Below are 26,522 nucleotides of genomic sequence, written 5' to 3'. Positions count from 1 at the left end.
ATTCCTCACTTATAAAACCCACAATATTCCTCACTTATACAACCCACAATATTCCTCACTTATAGAACCCACAATATTCCTCACTAATAGAACCCACAATATTCCTCACTTATATAACATGCAATATTCCTCACTTATACAACCCACAATATTCCTCACTTATAAAACCCACAATATTCCTCACTAATAGAACCCACAATACTCCTCACTTATAGAACCCACAATACTCCTCACTTATAGAACCCACAATACTCCTCATTTATATAACATGCAATATTCCTCACTTATAGAACTCACAATATTCCTCACTAATAGAACCCACAATATTCCTCACTAATAGAACCCACAATATTCCTCACTTATAGAACCCACAATACTCCTCACTTATAGAACTCACAATATTCCTCACTTATATAACATGCAATATTCCTCACTTATAGAACCCACAATACTCCTCATTTATATAACATGCAATATTCCTCACTTATAGAACCCACAATATTCCTCACTAATAGAACCCACAATATTCCTCATTTATATAACATGCAATATTCCTCACTTATTGAACCCACAATATTCCTCACTAATAGAACCCACAATACTCCTCACTTATAGAACCCACAATACTCCTCATTTATATAACATTCAATATTCCTCACTTATAGAACCCACAATATTCCTCACTAATAGAACCCACAATATTCCTCACTAATAGAACCCACAATATTCCTCACTTATAGAACCCACAATATTCCTCACTTATAGAACCCACAATATTCCTCACTTATAAAACCCACAATATTCCTCACTTATAAAACCCACAATATTCCTCACTTATAGAACCCACAGTATTCCTCACTAATAGAACCCACAATATTCCTCACTTATAAAACCCACAATATTCCTCACTAATAGAACCCACAATATTCCTCACTTATAAAACCCACAATATTCCTCACTTATAGAACCCACAATATTCCTCACTTATAAAACCCACAATATTCCTCACTAATAGAACCCACAATATTCCTCACTTATAAAACCCACAATATTCCTCACTTATAGAACCCACAATATTCCTCACTAATAAAACCCACAATATTCCTCACTTATAGAACCCACAATATTCCTCACTTATAAAACCCACAATATTCCTCACTTATAGAACCCACAATCCTTTAGGGTTCTGAGGTATCCAGGATCTCGGATTTTAATATCATCTACCCTTTAAAAATACATGTATCTTATATGTAAAAAGAAAATTATTGTAAAGAACTGTGTAACTCTAATAATGTTTGCTCAAGCTTGGAAACTATGTGAACATTTATGTGAGTGTTTTGAAATGTGCTCTAGGTGTACAAACTGTACAATTTTAGACCTAGTAATACATAGGTAATTACTGGTGCCGATACCTGTATCCCAATCTTTCAGTACACCAATACAACACCATGCTTGTAAAAAAAAAATTTGGGGGGGGGGATTCTTATCAGTCTGATTTTATATATCTTTATTTCTCTTTCCCTTTCCTTTCTTTTTGTTTATCTGTTTATTTTCGTGTACTTCGTGTAATTATATACTAACTCTAGGTGTGAAATCAGAAACTACTAATAAAATTAACACGACGAAAGTGTTGTTCATCACCATTTTCTCCTGCTAATAAACTATACTTATAAGATGAACTATGTTTCAAACTTGGGAATTGTAGTTTTTAATTATCATGGCTTGAGACATCTAGTATTTCAATCTCAGGAGATTAAGCATCCCTTCACCCTCTCGATCCGCGCTTGAATGCACACAATTTGTATCGGGATCAACGTTTTGAAAATGGCAGCGGTCAACCAAACAAAACTATTTTCCAGTCTTGTGAGAAATACAGTTCGAGTAACCTTCTGCAAAAGGTGTTTTTCAGGTAATAATGCAGCTATATAATTTTGCATAACATAAATCATTCGCAATTAAACTGTCAACTTAGTTTTATGGTTGGTTTATGGGTTCGAATTTCCTCTACACCTCAGTCTCGGTGAGATTCGGCATGGCTGTGCTATTTTGACTTATCTCGGTTCAAATCCCGGTATCGTCTATGGCATTTAGTCCTTTCCGTTTACAAGTTCATTTTCAACATATGTTACCATACAAATGTAACGCTCAGCAAAGTGTCTATTAATATAAAATTTAAAAAAATCTCAAAATAAGAAGGATCTGTAACACAGTCAATGTGACATAAATAAAAAAGACATTCAAGCACATACATTCTAAACAGAAAGTTACCTAGGCTAACAATGTTTCACTTTTTTTTTTTTTTTTTACAGTTACAAGACCAGTACAGGTGAGATATAACCTGTCAGTTCACTACAGGTAACATATAACCTCAGTGTCAGTTCTGTACAGGTAACATATAATCTGTCAGTTCAATACAGGTGAGATATAACCTGTCAGTTCAGTACAGGTGAGATATAACCTGTCAGTTCTGTACAGGTAACATATAATCTGTCAGTTCAGTACAGGTGAGATGTAATCTGTCAGTTCAGTACATGTGAGATATAATCTGTCAGTTCATTTCAGGTGAGATATAATCTGTCAGTTCAGTACAGGTGAGATATAACCTGTCAGTTAAGTACAGGTAAGATATAACCTGTCAGTTCAGTACAGGTGAGATATAACCTGTCAGTTCAGTACATGTGAGATATAATCTGTCAGTTCAGTTCAGGTGAGATATAATCTGTCAGTTCAGTACAGGTGAGATATAACCTGTCAGTTCAGTACAGGTAAGATATAAACTGTCAGTTCAGTACAGGTGAGATATAACCTGTCAGTACAGGTGAGGTATAACCTATTAGTTCAGTACAGGAAAGGTATAACGGGGATTTTTTTAGGGTCTGTAGGGGGCCAAAATAAGGCCCCATTCCCAATGCTAAAAAGCAGGTATTTTCCCCAATTTTTGCTGTGAAATTCCCAAACAATGAAAACAAATCAAGCAGAGTAGCCTAATTGTTCATAAATCTTTTTCAAAGGTCCACAGATTACAATTTTTGCTTCAAAATTGTTAAGTAAATCTAATTTTCTGACCTCTGCTTATTTCAATGAGGTAAACTTTGACCAAATTGAAAGTCATGTATAATCTGTCAGTTCAATACAGGTGAGATATAACCTGTCAGTTCAATACAGGTGAGATATAACCTGTCAGTACATGTGAGATGTAACCTGTCAGTTCAATACAGGTAAGATATAACCTGTCAGTACATGTGAGATGTAACCTGTCAGTTCAATACAGGTAAGATATAACCTGTCAGTTCAATACAGGTAAGATATAACCTGTCAGTACATGTGAGATGTAACCTGTCAGTTCAATACAGGTAAGATATAACCTGTCAGTACATGTGAGATGTAACCTGTCAGTTCAATACAGGTAAGATATAACCTGTCAGTTTTATACAGGTGAGATATAACCTGTCAGTTTTATACAGGTAAGATATAATCTGTCAGTACAGGTGAAATGTAACCTGTCAGTTCAATACAGGTAACATATAACATGTCAGTTCAGTACATGTGAGATATAACCTGTCAGTTCAATATAGGTGAGATATAACCTGTCAGTTCAATACAGGTGAGATATAACCTGTCAGTTCAGTACAGACTTGTAACTTTCACATGTACAAGTTATGGTTAAGAAGAAGGCTAGTCAATTTAGAGCACTATTTTTCATACAATCATGTTCACAATCTGCTTTAGACAGCTGTAATTTCTTTTTAGATGCATGAAAATGTAGCACAAAATTTTTGAAGGTCGTTTTGTAAATAAAAAATGTTAAAGGTCTAGTTAAATATTTTTTGAAGATCTCGGGGTTTTCTAGATTATACACTTCACAAAGCTAATCAAAATAAAACCCTGGATCAGAAAAAGTCTCTTTGATTATATTTAACCACTTAGATTGTTAAAAAAATCATCTACCTGCACTGCCGACAATGGACTTCTAAGTAAGTTACTTCCCTTTAGTAGTTTGACATCATCTGATACATTCTTGAGAGATGCAGATGAAAGTCGTTTGACTAGTGCACCAGGTTTGTTATGTGTGAATTGAAAAATGCTGCCTTAAATTGCACAGTAAAGTCGGGCCAGGGATTGAGCTTTTACTTGTTTCCCAGGGATCCTAAAATTTAGAAAGGTCTGAGCCCTTCGATTGAAAAGAGACGTTTTTGAACCCCCCGAGTACAGTAGCCTAAACTGTGAGCGACATTTGTTTGCTATCAATCCAGACATTGTGAATAACATATTCAGTTGACGTCCAAGATGTTGAAACCAGGTACAGTTCCTTCAGTGTTTGATTACACTAATCCGCAGTCTATGCAAAGGTCACCGGACGGTCGTTTTTTTTTCTCCTCGTTAAAATAAAATTTAAGTGGCAGATCCTGATCCTGAAATTTTAGGGGGGGGGGTGGGGGGGGGGGTGGTAGTAATAAATTGGGAGTCAGGAAAAAGCCCTGGTTGGTACACCGGGGGTGTGGCCCCCGGAAGCTGCTAGATAGGTACACAGGTTGGGTGTTTTGGACATGTAAACATTAAAAGCACACCAAACACCAAGAAAAAATCTTGTACGCCGGCCTTATCCACCTTTGCTTTTTCCAACACTGTTTTTGAACTTCTAATCCCTATATTTTGTAAAATGAATAAAGAGAGAAAAAACATGCATACCATTTCTCAACAGGTTCAAGAGAAAAATCTTCAGAATGTTCCACACCATCTTGGGATTCTTTTTCTGCATCCGAATTGGTCATGGTCTCCGTCGAATCTATCATGCTACGATTGTTTGTAGTACTTGGCATGGGTTTCATACATGGTATGGCTGTATTCACAATGTCAAGTGGACTTTGAGTATTTCTCAATCACTTTCATTGTTATCCAGGAAATATGCCATTTTCTTAAAGGTTCATTACTTGTTTTACTATTGATGTCTCTGATGGCGTCATAAACAGGGAACGTAACCCCGTTGATTATATTGAATATTGTGAATCTTAAAGCAGGCATTTTGAACATTTATCTATCAGTAAAAAATTGGAGACTTTTAGAATTACAATTTTTTTGTGAAATTGACAAAGTATCAACATTTTTTTTTTTTTTTTTTTTTTTTAAATTTTCATTATACTTGACCTTTAATTTGGGCTGACAAGGAGAAATCCCTGGTAACTTGAATATAACACAATGAAATGTGAAGTTCTCTTTATTTTACCTTTAGAGTTTTTATTTTAACAATTTATAATTTTTCTATACTGATAATGGGTTTTATTGTTGCTTGACAGTGATTTTATCAACTTAATTAATGAGTAATGGAGAGAGATGAAGGAATTCTAGACTAAATTATTGTGAACTGATTGAGGGCATTCATACATTGGCAGAGTTGTTGAAAATATTTGATATAATATTATACTTACTTACTTAGTCCTCTTCGTGCTGGTTTGCACATAAGGCTTCCACTAGAGACCTCCAGTATGCTCTGTCTTGAGACCAAGTCTTTATTTGTCCCCAAGTCCATCCTTGTTCCTTCATCTCTCTTTCTACTGTTCTCCTCCATGTCTCTTTTGGGCGACCTCTTTTTCTCTTCCCTGCTGGTGTCCATCTTAGAGCAACATGTGGGATCGATGTGGGATCCATTCTCAAAACATGGCCTAGTCAGCGCCACTCCCTCTTCTTAATTTCCTATGATACTGCTGTTGTTTTAGTTTTGTTGTAAATTTCTCTGTTTGATATTCTATTTGGCCAAAATTTTTTTAGAATTCTTCTTAAACATCTCCTCTGGAAAACATCAAGTTTATTGCAGATGGTTTTTGTGACTTTCCAGGATTCTGAACCATATAAAAGAACTGAAATTACATTGCTTTTGAAGATCTTGATTTTCGTGTTAAGTTTGATTTTTGAGGAGTTCCAGATTTTCTTTAAACTTGCAAAGGCTCCTCTGGCTTTGGATAGACGGTGGTCAACATCGATTTCTGAGTTTCCATCTTTTGTAATTTTACTTCCCAAATAAATAGTCATTTACATCCTCTACTGTCTGGTTAATGATCAAAATAGGATCTTCTCTTTCCGTGTTTATTCTTATTACTTTGTTTTTAGCAGTATTTATGTAAAGACCAAGTTGTTTTCCAGTTTCTTCCAGTATGTTCGTTTTAGCTTGTAAATCAATTAGGTGCTGAGAAAGAAGGACAATATCGTCAGCAAAGTCAAGGTCTTCCAAACGTTCTGTGAATGTCCATTGCAGGCCCCTGTTTGTGTCTTTTGTAATTTCCTTCATAAGCCAGTCCACACACATGGAGAACAGAAGCGGTGACAGAAGACAGCCTTGTTTAACTCCTGTTCTAATTTCTAGTTCAGGTGAAAGTTCAGTACCACAAATGACTTTTGCTCTAAAATCTGAATATGATGATGCTAATAATTTTAGATGGGATTCCATAATGAGACAAAATTTTTCATAATGAATTTCTATCTATGCTATCGAATGCTTTCTGGAAGTCAATAAAATTGGCATAAAGTGTGTTGGTCCACTCATTGCTTTGCTCAATTATCTGCCTTAGAGAAAATATCTGGTCACTACAAGATCTTCCTTTTCTAAAACCAGCTTGATTTTTTCGTAAACAGGTATCTACTTCACTGGTTATTCTATTGAAAACAATTCTACTAAGGACTTTGCTGGTAACAGAAAGCAGCATAATTCCTCTCCAGTTATTACAATTAGATGAGTCGCCTTTCTTTAGTAGTTTGGTTATAAGCTCCATCTTCCAATCATCAGGTGTTTCTTCTGTAATCCAAATATTTTCTAGTATACGAGTAAGTGTAGATGGTAAGATGTTTACTTCACATTTTAATAACTCAGCTTGAATTCCATCTTGCCCTGGTGCTTTACCATTTTTTTTAGAGCTTTTATAGCAGCCTGAACTTCTTGAATAGAAGGTGATTCGATGTCAATATCTAGAAATTCTGTGGCAGGTTGAATAATGGCCGCAGCTGCGGGACTGCCTCTGTTTAACACATTCTCAAAATGATCTTTCCATCTTTTCAGTTTCTCTTCATCTCCTGCAATTATTTGTCCAAGTTCATTCTTTACTGCTGTTTCACAGTTGGTAAACCTTCCAGTAAGCATTTTTGTGATTCTATATAGCTTTCCAAGGTCTTGACTTGCAGCTGCCATTTCAGCTTCATCTGCTAAATTTTTTATGTAAGCTTGTTTGTCTTTCTTTGTGCTTTTCTTTACCTCCTTATCTAAAGATCTATATCTGTTTTCTAGTTGGTCTTTAATTCTTTCTGATTTTGTTTGAATCAGCCTTTTCTTAACATCCTTTCGTTCATCTTTAACTTTCCAGGTGTTCTTAGAAATCTATTCTTCTGATTTCTTTCTTTTGGGTCCCAAGATCTTCTCTCCCACTTCATAGACTGTTTTATTAAAGTCATGCATGCTCACTTCTTGTTCATCGTTAAGCACACTAAATTTGTTCCTCAGCTCCATTTGGAAGTTTCTTTGGATAGATGGTTCTTTTAATTTATCAACATCAAGTCTTAACTTTCTTTCTGTTTTCTTTCTTACTTTTCGGAGTTTGAGTTTTATCTTCGCAATAACTAGAGAATGGTCACTGCCAATGTCTGCTCCTCTTTTGACTCTCACATCTTGCAAAGAGCCTCTCCATCTTCTATTGATGATAATGTGGTCGATCTGATTGTTGGTATGACCATCTGGAGATGTCCATATTTGTTTATGTATATCTCTATGCTTGAATATAGTCCCTCCAATGACAAGACTGTTTTCTTCACACAGCTCGACAAGTCTCTCTCCATTATTGTTTCTCTCTCCTATTCCATGCATTCCCATTGTTGCCTCCTTTCCAATGTTATCATTACCAACTTTTGCATTAAGGTCGCCAAGAACAACTAAAATATCGTGTCTTGGTGTTGTTTTAATGAGTTCTTGCAATTTCTCATAAAAGATGTTTTTTTCTTCCTCCTCTGCTACTTCTGTTGGTGCTTAGCATGCTATAACTGATAATTTAGCATATGTGGAATAGAACCTAGCAGTCAGAAGTCTTTCATTAATTGATTTCCATTCTATTAGACTTTTCCTGATGTCATTGGTCATAATCAGGGCTACACCTCTGTCATGATAGTTATCTTGTCTTCCAGAGAAAGCAATGTGATGTTTCGAGGCGAGTTGTCTTATTCCGCTACCTGTCCATCTTGTTTCACTAACTGCTAGTAGATTGATGTTATAGTTCTCCATTTCTCTTACAACTTGTGCTAGTCTACCAGTTTGGTAGAGTGTTCTTACAATATATATACTGGATGTATTCTGTACAATGGAAATTTAAATTAACAACTCTTGTTTTTTCAATTTCCTAGGAAATTACATACATATTCTATTCTTTCAAAGACATTAGGAAACTCTTTTTATCATTATGATAGCAGTCGAACAGAAGGAAAATTGAAAACTTTGAAAAAATAGCGACCAACAGAGGCTTACTAAATGATCATCAAGTCTTATTTTTATCTTAGGATGGAAAGCCTCTCATTGGTTTCATTGGCCTGGGAAACATGGGAAATCACATGGCCCGGAATTTGGTCAGTAAGGGCTACCCCCTCCTGGTGTACGATGTTAACACTGCTGCTGTAGACGGACTGAAACAAGCTGGTAAGTGTTGTCATTATCTTCCACTCATTCTGTGGGGATTTGCGTTAGATTAGGTCCTCGGTAACTCTTGCTTGTCATAAGAGGCAACTAAATGGGGTGGTCCTTCGGATGAGACTGCAAAAACCAAGGTCCCATGTTACAGTAGGTTTGTCATGATAAAGATCCCTCCCTGCTCAAAGCCCATAGGTGCTGAGCATAGGCCTAAATTTTTCAGCCCTTCACCGACAATCGTGACGTCTCCATATGTGTGAAATATTCTTGAGAGGAACGTTAAACAATATGCAATCAATCAAAAACAGAGCTATGGAAACATCACTGTATGTGTGTGTGTGTGTGTGTGTGGGGGGGGGGGGGTGTTGATATTGTGTATATCAGTGGATAGTGTCTCTTAGACTATGCTTTGAGGTGATAAAGCAGAGTGAACAAAGGGGGCTAACTCTAGCTACATTAAACTTACTAGGCAGCTTGGAGATCGTTTTCATATTTTGTTTGTAACTGCATTGATTCATAATTGATTTAGATTCATGTATTTATGACTAAACAGCCTTGAATAAGTATATTTCTGATAGCAGTTTAAATCTAGTTTCCCCATCTACAATGTTGTGTGTGACCATAGGTGCAAAAGTCGCAAGTAACCCAGCTGAGATAGCCGCCAACACAGACCGAATAGTCACCATGCTTCCAGCCAGTCAGCATGTACAGGAGGTGTACACTGGAAATAATGGTATACTCAGGTACTCAGACACACTCAGTCAACTCAAACATGTACTCAAACACACTCAGTCAACTCAAACATGTACTCAGATACACTTAGTCAACATGTACATGTACTCAGACACACTCAGTCAACTCAAACATGTACTCAGATACACTCAGTCAACTCAAACATGTACTCAAATACACTCAGTCAACTCAAACATGTACTCAGATACACTTAGTCAACATGTACATGTACTCAAACACACTCAGTCAACTCAAACATGTACTCAATTACACTCAGTCAACTCAAACATGTACTCAAACACACTCAGTCAACTCAAACATGTACTCAGATACACTCAGTCAACTCAAACATGTACTCAAACACACTCAGTCAACTCAAACATGTACTCAAATACACTCAGTCAACATGTACATGTACTCAAATACACTCAGTCAACTCAAACATGTACTCAGATACACTCAGTCAACTCAAACATGTACTCAAACACACTCAGTCAACTCAAACATGTACTCAAATACACTCAGTCAACTCAAACATGTACTCAAATACATTCAGTCAACTCAAACATGTACTCAAATACACTCAGTCAACATGTACATGTACTCGAACTCACTCAGTCAACTCGAACATGTACTCAAATACACTCAGTCAACTCAAACATGTGATGAAACTCACTCAGTCAACTCAAAGATGTACTCAAATACACTCAGTCAACTCAAACATGTAATCAAACACACTCAGTCAATTCAAACATGTGATCAAATACACTCAGTCAACTCAAACATGTAATCAAACATACTCATTTAACATAGAAATAATCTTATACTCAGGAAATCAAATACATTTAGTCAATGTGTACATGTAATTAAACAGTCAGCTTATACATGTAAAAATATCCTCAGTGGGCTAGTAAATGTACACTAGGAGTGATGATATACTTGAGTAATCAAAGATCCTCAGCCATAATTGTGTAATTAAAATGTGAAACTTGGGGGGAAAATGCAACCGCCCAGGTGAGCAATATGACTTACTGGCTGCTAGATCACATCAATTTAGAAATGAGATAGGTTTTTTTACTCTTTATCTGCCATCATCACAATGACTTCAATCTAATGTGTTTGTATGCAGTAAGATTGTGAAGGGCAGTATGATGATTGACAGCAGTACAATAGACCCAGCCGTCTCCCAGGACGTAGCCAAAGCAGCGGAGGGCAAGGGAGCGTTCTATCTGGATGCTCCGGTCTCTGGGGGTAGGTAGACAACTCACAAAATACTCTATAAGCAGCTTAAACAATTCATAATCCGATACATCCATGTACCGTTAATTAGGTCAATACATGTAATTTTTTATGCCCCCGAGATTGAAGATCGGGGGGCATATTGTTTAAGTCCTGTCTGTAATTCTGTAATTCAATCTGTAATTCTGTCATTCTGTCTGAAACTTTAACCTTGCTAATAACATTTGAACAGTAAGTGATAGAGCTTTGATATTTCACATGAGTATTCCTTGTGACAAGACCTTTCCGTGGGTACCAACAATTTTGACCCTGTGACCTTGACCTACTTTTTGAAAACTTTAACCTTGCTAATAACTTTTGAACAGTAAGTGATAGAGCTTTGATATTTCACATGAGTATTCCTTGTTACAAGACCTTTCCGTTGGTATTAAACCTTTTGACTTTGACATTTGACTTACTTTTAATTTTTTTTTACATTGGTCATAACTTCTAAATGGTAAATATTAGAGCTTTCATATTGTACATGAGCATTTCTTTTGACAAGATCTTTCTACTGGTACCAAGATATTTGCCCTTGTGACCTTGGCCATCTTCGGAATTGGCCATTATCGGGGGCATTTGTGTTTCACAAACACATCTTGTTTTTTCAATAATTTGCTACCCTCACTCAATATACTGAATCGACCTATCTAAGGCCAATGTTTTAAAAAATTGCATCTGAAATTAGAAATGTTGCCAAGTGTATAAGAATAAAGTAAGGGTAAAGAAAGATAACACATGTTTTTTTTGCGGGTTCTTGATCTCAGACATATAAACTTATTTTAGATCTTTACATGATTAAATGAGATCATTGATATGTTACATACAAATTACTGAAAACAAATGAAACATAACAAACTCCATAATTACTTTCAATCAACTTTACTGGGCTTACTGAAAATAGCTGTTTTGCCCTGTACTGCACATCGACCCTAATTCCAAAAAATTACAGTATGTTTTGTATTGAAATTAGTTTTTGTTCTTTAACTCACTCATACGTGGACATTTTGAATTGAAATTTGAGATATAGGTAAACCATGAGAATACGCAGGTCAAGTACTTATGAATTAGAAAATGGCTAAAAATAAGCCTTTCGTCCTGTACCCCACATCGACCCTATTTCCAAAAATTATGATATGATGTATACATTATGTTGTTCATTTCTGATTACAGGGGTGAATGCTGCCCGCCAGGCTCTTCTTACATTCATGGTCGGTGGGCCAGAATCTAAATTTCCAGAAGCTCAAGAAATTTTGCAGAATATGGGGAAGAATGTGGTTCACTGTGGGGCAGTGGGCACAGGACAGGTAATTATGAATTCTCAACAGTGGGCACGGGACAGATAATATATGAATTTTCAACAGTGGGCATGGGATAGGTAAGCGTGAATTCTCAACAGTGGGCATGGGACAGGTAATTATGAATTCTCAACAGTGGGTGCGAGATAGTTAAGGATGAATTCTCGACAGTGGGCACAGAACGGGTAAGGACGAATTCTCGGCCGTGGGCACAGGGCAGGTAATTATGAATTCTTGAGTACTGTACATGGAGGGATATCGCTGATTCATTACTGGTAAAATGCATGTTTATCTAGTTTTACTGAGGTAATATTGAATAGTCTTCTTTTATTTACAGGCAGCTAAAATCTGCAATAACATGCTGCTCGGCATCTCTATGATTGGGACGTCAGAAACTATGAACTTGGGAATGAAGTAAGTCATGGTCAATAAAAATTGTTTTCATTGTAATGCAGCTGAGATTTGTAAGGTGTTTAATGTCTCACATTTAGTAGATTAAGGGCCAAATTTTGTAAGCTTTATATGCAGAAACATATGTATGTACTCCAACTGTGGTTGTGAAAAAAATTGATATATCTAAATAGATATACTGTAGGCGTACTTTTTGTCATACATGGACGTTTTGAATTGAAATTTTTGATATAGGTATATCATGAGAATATGTAGATAAAGTCACCAAGTGGATATGGTCGGATAAGTTTTGGCAGAGTTGCACCCATTGGACTTGAATTTTTCAACAATATACAGTTTCCTCTCCCTCTCGAGAATGTTTCACTCATATGGAGACATCACCATTGCCAGTGAAGGGCTGCAAAATTTAGGCCTATGCTCGGCACTTATGGTCTTTGAGCAGGGAGGGATCTTTATTGTGCCACATTTGCTGTGACACGGGACCGCGGTTTTAGTAGTCTCATCTGAAGGGCTATTCTAATCTGGATCCCCACGGGAATGTTTTCAATTGAAATTTGGGATATAGATAAGATATATTATGAGAATATGCAGGTTAAGCCACTATCTGGATCTGGTCAGATCATTTTTGGCAGAGTTATGCCCCTTGGACTTAGAAAATTTTAAGCAATTCAGTTTTTTCTCATTTATCTCGGTCATACATGGACATTTTGAATTGATGAAATGTGGGATAAAAATCTGTCCTGAAATTGTGCAAGTCAATTTCATATTTGGTTCCAGTCAAATAACTATTGAAAGAGTTGAGTTATTTCGTCTTCAAATTCAGTTTCCACTTTTAATCTCAATCATATATATGGATATTTTGAAATTTGGATATAGATATATAATTAAATTGTGCAGATCAAATACATGTACTTATATGGGTCCATGAATAACTTTTGGCAGAGTTATGGCCCTTAGGTGGAGGCTTTCACATTGCTCTGACATATATTGTTTCAAATTTATCTATACTATGAATTGAATAAGTGTGTATGATCAAAAATTTTGTAAATATAAATTTTTTCATGTGATGCATATTTCTGCTTTATATGCCATCATAATGAATACGGGATATCAGAACTATAAAATTTTGGAACTCTTCAGAAAGAAAAGTTACAAAAATTATGTGTCACTTGGGCAACTCTTGTATAAAAATTAATTATGCTACAGACGGCTCATTTCTCATACAAATGTATCTGCCTGATGTAAAGATTATTTTTCAGAATGTCGCAAGCGAATACCCTGGTACCAGAGACATGAGTTATTAGATTAAATTTCTGATGTTTGGTAGCGGAGACAAAACAACAATAAATAAATAAAAATCACAGTACTATTCATTTCCTCTACCTTATCTGTGTATGTGTGGATATTTACTTAAGGAGGTTTTCTCGAGTCATTATAACAAATGACCTCTATGAATAGATACATGTATAAGAATAGTATAAAAGATAATCACAATTTATGTATTGATCTCCAGACACGTACGTGTAGCCCCCCCCCCTTTTTTTTTTTGCTCCCCCTGGCCTTGTCTTTGTGACATTGCTTTATTATCATGTACAAAGTTTTTTATTCATACATGCAAAGATCGATTTATTAACTGGTCACTTTTTATAGTGGCGGTGAATGGTAATGAAAATGCTGGGTTGAACTGATGAACTGATGAATTGAACACACACACACACCCTTTTTTGTCCCCCACCGCAACACGGAAGGGAACATAGAAATACCGGTGTCCGTGCGTCCCACTTCACTTTGTGGACGCAACTCCTCAGAAACCACTTAACGGATTTTGTTCATATTTTATAGGATTGTTAGTCACCATGTGTAGTTGATCATATTTCGCTGCCATTTTGATTTGACAATTTTTACAGGAGTTATGGGACTTTGTTGAACTTGTACGTGCTACTCTATAGGAACACTTTGTGGACGCAACTCCTCAGAAACCGCTCAAAAGATTTTGTTCATAATTTGTAGGATTGTAAGTCACCATATGTAGTTGATCATATTGCGCCATCATTTTGATTCGACAAATTTTACAGGAGTTATGGAACTTTGTTGAATTTGTACATGCTACACTATAGGAACACTTTGTGTATGCAACTCCTCAAACACAACTCAATGGATTTTGTTCAAATTTTGTAGGATTGTTAGTCACCATATGTAGTTGATCATATTGTGTCGTCATTTTGACTCGACAAATTTTGCAGGAGCTATGGAACTTTGTTGAATTTGTACATGCTACACTATAGAAACACTTTGTGGACACAACTTCTCCGAAACCGCTCAACGGATTTTGTTCAAATTTTGTAGGATTGTTAGTCACCATATGCAGTTGATCATATTGAGCCATCATTTTGATTTGACAAATTTTACAGGAGCTATGGGACTTTTGTGCTTCAACCTTTTTTACGGCGGTGGGGGACATGGCTACGTGTAGCAATCTTGGTTGTTTTTTGTTGTTGTTTTTTTTTTTTTTTACGATTTTGGGGTTTGGGCAGAACTACTTTTCTTACCAACAAAGAATTTTCATACAGATATGACGGCAACTTTTTTCTTCATTTGCTCCCCACTTCTCAACTTTGTAAAATGATGCTAAGTGCCTGGACTCACTGTATCTAATAGTAATGTGTACTTGTTTAATGAAAAAGTTGTCCAAGTTAATGCAAAAAATGTTATCCCATTGGGCATACTGAATATTAAAACTGCGATGGAATCGGAGAGGAAATAATGGATCTGATATCCCGTACTGTAGTAAGTTTATATCAGCAGTGTGAATTGCATGTAAACACATCCACAAAGTTTTGTACCCATGAAGCAAACAGAAAAATTAATTCTAGCTCCATTGGTACAGTTAGTTAGCATACTTGTTTTTTTTTTAAGGTTGGGCCTTGATTCCAAGATGCTGGCAAAGATTCTGAACATGAGCTCTGGTCGCTGCTGGTCCAGTGACACCTATAATCCATGCCCTGGCGTGTTTGAAAACGTTCCCTCCAGTAATAACTACGAAGGGGGCTTTGGCACAGCTCTTATGACTAAGGTGAATATACAGATTATTTCTGTGAGGGGCAGTAGATATTTTAGACAGGATGAAAGAAATCTAGAAACTCTGGGCTAGAAGCTCAAGTTATTTTTTGTATGTCTGTTGTGCATCTAAACTTTTCATATCTTTGATATTTTCACAAGATTGATAAGAGCTATGATGAAGCCACAGTAGGGATATTGTATATGAATGTGTAGGAGGTATGGTGGGGCCACAGTAGGGATATTGTATATGAATGTGTAGGAGGTATGGTGGGGCCACAGTAGGGATATTGTATATGAATGTGTAGGAGCTATGGTGGGGCCACAGTAGGGATGTTGTATAGGAATGTCAGCATTTTTTTCCTACCCTCTGGTACTGGTACCGGTACCCATTCAATTTGGAAAAATGGCATCAAAATCTAACAAATTGGGAATTTTCTACCAATGTATCTGCAAATAATTTCAACTAAAAAAAAAGTTAAAAAAAGAATAAGAGACATCAGGAATCGTCGTAGACTCGTTCTAGAATTGTCGTAGCCCTACAACACGTGCACTGCCATGTTCTATACTTTAGATTTAATACCGGAAGTGAATATTTTAGTTAACTTGTATGTTTCAGACTAAGTAAATTATGATGTCAGCGGTCTATTTTTTGGCAAGTGAATTGTAATTTTTAGTCTCAAAATTGGGAAAAATCGTTTTTTGGCATTGGGAATGGTACTATTTATTGGTACCAGTTATATAAGGAAAAAGAATGCTGAATGTGTAGGAGCTATGATGGGGCAACAGTAGGGATGTTGTACTGTATAGGAATTGAAATGAAAAAAAAGAAATCTTTTCAGGAACCATTTGAGTCCAATATGTGAAATTTTGAATATGAAAGCATCCTGCTGTAGTTTTGAATCAAAATTATACACACCATCACCTATACATAGGTTCAGGGCAATCGGAACACCTCGCCCTTTTCTCCGTTCCTACGTAAAAAGGTTAGGGTTAGGGTTTTTATGACGTAAAGTGCGAGGGGTACCGATTGAGGTTCAGGGTTGAGCCATAGATGAGTTACAATGTTTCACATAGAAATATTCAGGACAATTCTTTGAAAATCGTCTAAAGAATCACAGAGGAACAATATTTCAAATTGTTATTTAAGAGTCCTTATATAGTGTAGATTCAAGTACCATGCAGGGTGGTATCATGATTGGGATTTATTGTTCTACTGTAACATAAGAAAATGCAACTGCCCAGATGAGCAATGTGGTCCATGGGCCTCTTGTATTTGGATCAAAATGGTATGGATTTCTTTTTATGGATGAAAATTTAGTAATAAACTTTGTTGCTAAAAACATGGCAACATTTCTGAAGAATTATTGTTGGAGAATATTTTTGAATTCAATAGACTCATAAAACTGCGGAAAATTTGCAATAGTTCAAATACAGTCTATTTTCGTACAGATATACTGTTTTATTGGGTATGTGGCAGAAGCTGCTACCTATAGCAGCAGTGTACATGTAATGTAATATACAGTATAATCTGTCTAAACCGACTATGTGTGGTTCCAAAGAAATTGGCCGGTTTACACAGAGTCCGGAGTGCAGAATGTTGACAGGAATGAGAATTGCTTCCCTTGTATTCACTATTTATGCATACGTGTGTAATGATTGCTAATGTTTTAATATATCACAAAAGAATTCAGAATGTAAAAATATAAATGTCAGTGTTTTATTGTCGTGCTCATTTGAAAAAGTTTCAATTTTTATTAAACAGTTTAAAATCTGGGAATTATTCGCGCAATTTTCTGTTGGTAAATTGTCGATTTCGTCTACATCATTGCCGTTATCAATTGCTACATTATGTACGTTCATCAAGTTTGTGTTGTGTTCGTCTAAAATTTGTCTTTTCCAGCTTTCATTGTAAATGTATCGCTTTCAACTGTCTCAATTTGTGAAACGGAAACTGATATAATGTGGAGTGATCAACCGGACATATCGAGTTGTGTTTACTAACTGCATATCATCACTGTCTGACTCACCGTAGAGCTCCAAGAAGTCCACGAGGGGAAACCCTGCTTTTGGAAAACATAACGGGATTGTTGCCGATATTGTTTCATTCCAAGAATGTATCGAATTCTTTGATTAATTGAACTTTGTCTTTTATTGTCAGTTCTTGTCTCTGTCGTTAGGGGGAGGGCGCCATTACCTCGTGCGTGGTGCTGTCATAATTAAAAAGTGCACCCTCCAAAAATCAGGTTCTATTTTAAACTGATCGCAACTCCTCGCCAGTTGCACTCTTTTACTTCCTTGTGGCTCCCCTTGAGACACCCTTTGTGTACACCGCATGTGATCGACCGAATACCGACAGGTTGGTCATTGTGGGGTGGCTGGTTTAAATACGATAATTAGAGCTAATTACGAGCAGTTGGGACCTTGTGTACACCGAACACAATTGACCGCAACATTGAGGGTGGTGTATCATCGAGGGGCCAGTTTACACAGGATAATTAAAGTTAATTGATAGCAGTTAGGACTGTGTAAGCCGGCCGATATACAGAATACGCAGTATCTGGAGTACAGGGAATTATTAATAAAGGATTTGTTAAAGAAATGTTAGGGACTATATTTTGTGGCCGGAATTGACAGAGCGCCGGAGTACTCAGAGGCCGGTTTGGACAAATTATACTGTACCGTATACATTAATACACATACATATGCATAATATACTGTATAAGTGGTATTTTTAGCAAGACACAAATTTATTGATTTTCCCATAAATTATGGATGTACATGTATATATTTAGCAAGAGATAATTTTAGCAAATTTATATTTCCAAGAAAGATAGGTATTACCAAGTTTATTTTTCTCATTCACTAAATACTGATATCGTGATGAGTCTTAGAATGGTTTCCAGATTTTATTTTAAGTCACCTGCGTTTACTCAAGTGACCTGCAGCAATAGGTTGTCTTCCGTCATCGTGTGTTAACAGAACAATTTTTAACTTCTTGATAACTACCTGTCCAATTCTTTTCAAATTTGGTATGAAGCATCTTTTGGACAAGGGGTACGCAAATTGTAAATTTCAGGACTCCAGCACCCCTGGGTCTGTAGGGGTGGCACAAAAACTGCCCAAAATTGACCAATTTTCAAAAATCTTCTCAAGAACCACATGTTTAAGAAAAGCTAAATGCATAGTGATGTAGATCAGGAAGGCCTCTACTAAAATTGTAAATTTCATGATCCCCGGGGTAGGGGTTCTGACCCCAGGGTGGGGCCAAACTTACAATATAGTGTCTATGTGTAAAACACTTAGATAACATCTTCTTTAGTGTTATTGATACTAAATTGAAACTAAATGGATATGTAGAAAGATCAGGTAGTATTTTACCAAAATTGTAAATTTGATGATCCCCAGAGTAGGGGTTCTGATCCCAGGGTAAGGGCCAAACTTAGTATATAGTATTTATGTGCAAGTTTGCTGATACTGTATAAAATCTAAATGCATACAAATTAGTCATATCTTTTGATGTTTTAATGTTATGCACCTATTATATTAAGCCTTTCATCAGTGTATGCACTTTTGAGGGCAGGGAAGTTTTAAGAACACATCTTGTTTTATTTATACTGTTGCTGAACATTAGAATTTAGCTTAGATATTCAGAACAGGAAATTTTTTCTTGATTTCATAGGCCTTGGGAGTAGTCATACTTTTTCACTAGTACTCAGGTGACCCATAAGGCCCACATGCCGGGTCATATTTTGATTTTTGGGGCCTATCTTGTATACTATGGGGACTATATCATCGGTACATTTCTGTTGTTGAAATTTTGGTGGAAAGCAAAAATTATTTATGTTACTGTAGAGAACTAGGCCATGATTACCTATTTTTGTGTTACTGTAGAGAACTAGGCCATGATTACCTATTTTTAAGTTGTTTTTTTGTCCATCATGTGTCTGTCATGATTAATGTCTGAAAACAATCACCAGTATTTTGAATTTTTTCCAGAGTGGCTGCACTTAGGGGTGAGATCAAAAGATCAATGTTGGATAAAAAATTCTAAATTCAAATAGTTAGGGGGATGGGTTAAAAACTTCTGTAAGTTTCTTTCACCCGACATCGATTACACTTTAGTAGAAAAAGAAAAGTGTTAAAAAGCACATAATAATATTACATTGTAATGAACATTTAATAGCTTTAATATATACTTTCATTTGTGAATAAACAGCAGAAAAGGTATACAGAGTGTTATTTATCCTTTTATGTTTTTACTTGTAAATTGAGTAGTTTTAACATTCATCATATTTAGTTTTAAGGGGGTAAGGGTCTTGGTGAAAACTATGTGAATTTAGTTTTTTGTTAGACTTTGAACTTTTGATCTCTATACCAGCTATATAACATTCAGGCTTGGGTTTCTTGAAAAAATCTCAAACTTAAGTTTGAGTTTTCTTATATTTGAGCATTCATAATTTGAGTAAAATCTCAGACTTTTAAGTCCAATTTCGACTTAAGTTCTTTTCGAGAATTCCAGGCCTGCTCTAGTTCATGTTCCCAAATATTGCTGTCATGGGTTTTGATTGACTGAGACAAAATAAACTTTTTCTCCTAAATGGCTGCATGTTGGTCCTAAAGAAGGAAAAAGTATTGTTATGTTTTAAAGCTATGCAGCTTCCAATCACTACTGGGTACAGTAGGTTTTGATTGAAACAATATCAGCTTTTTCTCCACTAGCCATACCTTGTGAAATCAATGCTAGAGTGGGCCCAGAAAATGTTACTTTTCGGAGCAATATTCCAATATGGCCACCTTGGCCTTTTATTGGCCAAGACAAAATCCTTCTTCATAGCAGCAGCATGAAAATGAGTTTTGTTATAGCATTTATTGCAAAGAGAGATAATGCTTACATAGACAGCAAGTGTATCTGCTGAGTTGTATAACTGCAGAGTAATTCACTAATTTCCTTTAATTTAAAGTTAAAACAAACACAAGGTAAAAAATAAAAGAATTGATGTGCCAACATGAAAGAAAGAAGGAAATAAATATGTTTCCATTGGGACTAATTATTTATCCTGCCATGGCAAGATTCTCGTGTAAGCTGTCCCTAATGTGATCTGTCAAATTAAAGCTGAATTTATAGCCATGGCTTGAAAGCAATGCCAAATTCTATCTCTTGTATGCTTCATTACAGATAGATGATGTTCAAATTAATTAAATCTAATTGAAATTGGAAGTTTTTATCACTGAATGTTTAGGTCACTGACTCAGGTGACTTATTGTAATCAATGTCCATATGCAATTGTCAGTTCCCTTTCCTTTCAGAAACTTTTCAATGATTATAGTTTAAGAAGCATCATTGATAAAGTACCGGGTAGCAACTTTGGAACAAAATGTGTGCAGTGTAAGTTCCCTATCCCAGAGGATCTGAGGAGTGGGGTCAAATTAAAAACCTATAAATGTTATTGTTTAAAGTCATATGTGACATTAATGACATTTTTTTTCCTAAAATTTTATTTTCATCACCTTTTATATAAAGAGTCCTAGAAATAGGTTTATATTTTACAGTTTGTACATATTATTATACTGGGTAGCTCATTGTACATATTATTATACTGGGTAGCTCATTGTACATATTATTATACTGGGTAGCTCAGTGGTTAGATCAGTTGGCGTAGGGAGCTCTATGGTTAGATCACCTATCTAGTAATGCAAGGGTGCCGGGTTTGATCCACAATCGATCCAAAGATTTTTCTCCCTTCTTTGCTACAATTACTTAATAATATCCATATACAACCTATTTTAGTATGTAAGAGCTGACTTGCCACAACCGGGAACTATCAAAATATGTTGACTCTAAAACAGACCTGGTAATGTGTACCTCAATTTTTAGCTCACCTGAGCTGAAAGCTCAAGTGAGCTTTTCTGATCGCCTGTTTTCCGTCGTCTGTAAACTTTTTACATTTTCAACTTCTTCTCCAGAACCACTGGGCCAATTATAAGCAATCTTGGCCAAAAGCATCCTTGGGTGAAGGGCTTTCAAGTTTGTTCAAATGAAGGGCTATGCCCCCTTCAAAGGGGAGATAATCACAAAAATAGGGTGGGGTCATTTAAAAATCTTCTCAAGAACCACTGGGGCAGAACAGCTGAAATTTGAAATTTACATGAAAGCTTCCTGACATAGTACAGATTCAAGTTTATTAAAATTATGCCCCCCCCCCCCCCCCCCAGGGGTTGGATGGGGCCACAATAGGGGATCAAAGTTTTACATACAAATATATAGGGGAAATCTTGAAAAATCTTCTTCTCAAGAACCACTGAGCCAGAAAAGCTGAGATTTACATGAAAGCTTCCTGACATAGTGCAGATTCAAGTTTGTTAAACTCATGACCGCTGGGGTTAGGATGGGGCCACAATAGGGGATCAAAGTTTTACATAACTAATAAACTAAAAAAAATTCTCCTTAAGAACCATTGGGCTAAAGAAGTTTACATTTGCACAAAAGCTTCCTGACATAGTGCAGATTGAAGTTTGTAAAAATCATGGTCCCCCGGGGGGGGGGGGGGGGGGGGGGGGGGGGGCATGGTAGGGGATCAAAATTTTACATACAAATATATAGGGAAAATCATTAAAAATCTTCTGAAAAATCAGTGGCCAGAAAAGTTTACATTTACATGAAAGCATCATGACATAGTGCAGATTCAATTTTGTAAAAATCATGGCCCCCAGGTTGGGGCCACAATAGGGATCAAAGCTTTACATGCGAATATATAATCTTTAAATATGAGCCAAGGTGACTCAGGTGAGTGATGTCACCCATGGGCCTTTTGTTTTTGTAGAAACAAGATTGGATGGAAGTCGAGAGTACCAGAAATGTCTCGAAAAATATGTTGAAAAATGTCGCATATGTCCTGTTATATGTCTCTCTCTTGGACATTCAGTGCCTCATCAGTACTATGACATTCAGTGCCTCATCAGTACTATGACATTCAGTGCCTCATCAGAACTATGACATTCAGTGCCTCATCAGTACTATGACATTCAGTGCCTCATCAGAACTATGACATTCAGTGCCTCATCAGTACTATGACATTTAGTGCCTCATCAGCACTATGACATTCAGTGCCTCATCAGTACTATGACATTCAGTGCCTCATCAGAACTATGACATTCAGTGCCTCATCAGAACTATGACATTCAGTGCCTCATCAGTACTATGACATTCAGTGCCTCATCAGAACTATGACATTCAGTGCCTCATCAGAACTATGACATTCAGTGCCTCATCAGTACTATGACATTCAGTGCCTCATCAGAACTATGACATTCAGTGCCTCATCAGTACTTTGACATTCAGTGCCTCATCAGAACTATGACATTCAGTGCCTCATCAGAACTATGACATTCATGATTTGGGTTTAGGGGTGAATGTCATATTGGAGAATTGGTGCAGTTTATACATATGCTGACACCATTAGTCAATGTTCATGCATTAAATACAGACCTGCATACTCTGAAAAGTTCTTTTTTTTTTTTTTCGTGGAACTGCATTCAAGATTATGCCTAATCTGGAGCTTCAAATTAGTATTACATTGAGTTTTTTTATCTGTTTTTCACATAATCAACAATGTGAAACTGACGTCATACCCATGCAAGATTTTTTTGTCGGCTTGCACTCCTATAACATCGTTGATTATGATTATGTCATATATTTTCTATAATTTATGTTACATGATAAAAAAATGTATTGTTTTCTTCAAATTTTGATTTGATATAGTTTACTGGGGGACAGCCTTGTAATTTTTAATTATATGTTTTAAGTAAGCCATTTTCAGGCATAGTCCTTTCTGACTCTCTATTTAGTTTTTGCATTATTAAAAGTTCAAAAAAGAATTTTGATAATTTTGAATTTTCTTGAAATCCCTGAATCAATAACACTAACCTGAGGTTAAAATTTGAGAAAAATTTATATAATCATAGTGAAATTCCACGTTGGGGCCAAAATTCCGTTGAGGACAACCTAGACAGTAAATCTTGTCCCCTCAGTGGAATTTTGTTATCCCTGGCTCTTGTAATGAATGGTTCTATTAATCCCTGAGGCTTACCAGTTAGTATTGATTGTATGTGTGTTACAAAACCTGCAAGAAATTAACATTTTCACTGCCCTTATTATTGTTCTGATCTTGAATCAGAGAAAATTAAACGGTTACTGACAAATGTCAAATTATGCCGACAAATATAAGTTGACAAAGCATAAAATGGATTGGCTAAACAGGTCTGTAAATTTCAGGGAAATCTGCATTACTGCAGGATAAAACACTGTAAGAGTTCCTTGCCATTTCATCCTGTGGGGATCTGGTGTAGAATAGGCCCTCAGTACCCCTTGCTTGTTGTAAGAGGCAACTAAATGGGGCGATCCTTTGGATGAAACTGCAAAAACTGAGGCCCCATGTCACGATAAAGATCCCTCCCTGCTCAAAGACCATAAGCATCAAATATAGGCCTGAATTTTACAGTCCTTCACCGGCAATGGTGACGTCTTCATATGAATGAAATATTCTCGAGGGATTAAACAATATATGCTCTATGTACATTATTTTGTCTTACGCTTTGACTTTGTTATATATAATAAATCATGGTTATTTGCCCAAACTGGTTGTTTTCTTTAACCTACACAGTGGAGAGATAAAGGAAATTAATACAATATATAACCAACCTTGCCATTTCAGGATTTGGGTCTCGCTAACAATGCAGCCAAGGAAACAAATTCAGCAGTCAGTCTGGGACAGATGGCGCTGGAGATTTACACCAAAATGACACAGAAGGGCTACGGAGGGAAAGATTTCTCTGTCATCTTCAAAATCCTCCAAGACGTGTCTGGACCAGAGGTGGAGAAGAAAAAGAAGGAATTCTTTGATCAGTGATTAACCATTCCCAGAATGCTGTTAGTGTGTGTATGTGTGCGAGGCTATACCAAGATACATTTCCTAGCTTGTGTGTTGTATATACGCTTTCCAGAGAAAAGGAAATGTGGTATTGTATTCAACAAGAGAATGTTTGTTTTTTCATGTACATGCAGTTTTTGATAAAGTAAAATTGTTTACATCTTGTGATACATTTGTATATGAAAAATAAAATCTGTTTTCTCACTGGTTACTGGGATGCTGGTTTAGTGTGGGTAATGCTGTTACTAACCTATAGTGTTGGAATGAGATATATGTAAATACAATATACTACAACACACAAACACATTGCAGGGCTACAACACAAACACATGGGGCTACAACAGACACATGCAGGGCTACAACACAGACACATGCATGGGGCTACATAAAACACACTGGGATACACAGCAAACACACCAAGGCATACAACATACTGACTTTGGAGTACATAACACAACACACTTATGTAAGTGCAAACATAAACAGTTCTTTTGTTTATTTAATGTTATTTTGCGACTAATTACACACTTCAACCTTGCGGTCAGTTTGTATCGGGACAAATCAGTCTATGAACTGTCTCTGTAATGATCTAATGTCTTTCATTAATGCACATGCTGGCATAATAAAATTTGCAGACAATGCTCATCCCTTCATCTTCAGTGTCTTTGTGCTTGTTAAGGAGGAATGTTACATCACAGAAATTTGTAGCTGCAGAACTGTAGCTCTCTGAAAAAATATTTTGACATAACAGTTATGTCTCAATATTTTTTTTCAGTTCTGCAGCCGAGAAATTTGATGTAGATGTAAAGTGGAGGATATGTACAACAATATTTTGGAATTGAAAGCTTTCAAATTCACTTTATGTAGGAAAAATGCAGTTTTAGAAGAAAGTAATTTTTTTTTTAAAACCCCTGCTGGACTCGAACTCCTGATTTAGAGTTCAGCGGTAGACACGCTAATTTACTCGGATATGCATTTAATCGAAAAGGAATATACAAATATTGCTGATATTTATATTTTCATTCTTGTTTTAGAAGGAAGTCGGCCATTATGACTATGTAGAGTACCTCCTTAAATGAATTGGGGTTTAAACTTGTATCCCATGACAACAACCCCCTATTATCCCTCTTTGAACTGTCTATTTGCAATATTGGCCATCACTTTTTAATATGCTCCTTGAACTGAATGACTGATGAAGGTCAAGGTCATATACCCCGAGTCAAACTGGCCATAAGTGAATTGCTGATCTCCTGCTAATTGACAGTAAACTCATTACTCTAAGTGATGGTAGTACAGTAACACAGTAGAACAGAAATACTGCCTGATGGTGAAGAGTGCAAGGAATTCTAGACCACGAGAGCAGGTGATAGGTAAATCCAGATTTGTGGTTGTCTATTCTAGACCACGAGAGCAGGTTATAGGTAAATTCAGATTTGTGAATTCTAGACCACGAGAGCAGGTTATAGGTAAATCCAGATTTGTGAATTCTAGACCACGAGAGCAGGTTATAGGTAAATCCAGATTTGTGAATTCTAGACCACGAGAGCAGTATGGAGCGCCAAATTAACATAAACTTAAATAATTGAAGATATCTTCAATTATTTGAAGATATCATCAATTCAATTATTGCTCTCTTTAATTGAATTAATGCGCGCATTAAATCAATTATTGCTCTCATCAATTGAGTTAATGCGCGCATCAATTGAATTAATGAGAACAATAATTGATTTAATGCGCGCATTAATTCAATTATTGCTCTCTTCAATTCAATTGATGCGCATATTAATTCAGTTAATGAGAGCAATAATAGATTTGATGCACGCATTAATTCAATTATTGCTCTCTTCAATTCATTTGATGAGAGCATCAATTTGGTAGAAATATTGCTCGCAATAATTAATTTAGAGCTCGGTATAAATAATTTGATGATCTCTTTAATTCAATTGAAGATATCTTTAAATCATTTACAATGCTTTTATATAAGGAATTAATGCGTGCATCAATTCTTTTAAAGAGAGCAACAATTCAATTAAAGATATCATTAATTCAATTGTGGATATGTTGAATTGAAGATATCTTTAATTATATAGTTGCTCTCTCTAAAAGAATTATTGCTCTCTTCAAATGAATTAAAGATATAATTAATTCAATTGAAGAGAG

At 36.1% G+C, this 26,522-nt stretch overlaps 1 protein-coding gene across 1 annotated transcript; it reads left to right on the top strand.

Annotated features, from left to right (window-relative positions):
* Positions 1-1,797: 1,797 nt before the first annotated feature.
* Positions 1,798-25,015, top strand: LOC125646732 (3-hydroxyisobutyrate dehydrogenase, mitochondrial-like). The gene is made up of 9 exons (XM_048873247.2): positions 1,798-1,909; positions 2,310-2,326; positions 8,530-8,665; positions 9,282-9,399; positions 10,518-10,639; positions 11,840-11,973; positions 12,302-12,378; positions 15,292-15,448; positions 24,147-25,015. The coding sequence occupies exons 1-9, from the start codon at positions 1,825-1,827 to the stop codon at positions 24,339-24,341; spliced, it is 1,041 nt and encodes a 346-aa protein (XP_048729204.2). The 5' UTR covers positions 1,798-1,824; the 3' UTR covers positions 24,342-25,015.
* Positions 25,016-26,522: the final 1,507 nt, after the last annotated feature.

This window comes from Ostrea edulis, chromosome 6 (genome assembly GCF_947568905.1).
Source record: "Ostrea edulis chromosome 6, xbOstEdul1.1, whole genome shotgun sequence".
Classification (NCBI taxonomy): Eukaryota; Metazoa; Mollusca; class Bivalvia; order Ostreida; family Ostreidae; genus Ostrea; species Ostrea edulis.
The sequence above is the reverse complement of the archived record's forward strand: the minus strand, read 5'-3'. Positions and strand labels throughout refer to the sequence as shown.

Excerpts from the sequence above, each read along its gene's own strand:
- LOC125646732 (XM_048873247.2), top strand. The coding sequence starts at position 1,825 with ATGGCAGCGGTCAACCAAACAAAACTATTTTCCAGTCTTGTGAGAAAT. Across the intron at positions 9,400-10,517 it reads GGAAATAATGGTATACTCAG|TAAGATTGTGAAGGGCAGTA; the intron begins GTACTCAGACAC and ends GTTTGTATGCAG. Across the intron at positions 15,449-24,146 it reads GCACAGCTCTTATGACTAAG|GATTTGGGTCTCGCTAACAA; the intron begins GTGAATATACAG and ends TTGCCATTTCAG.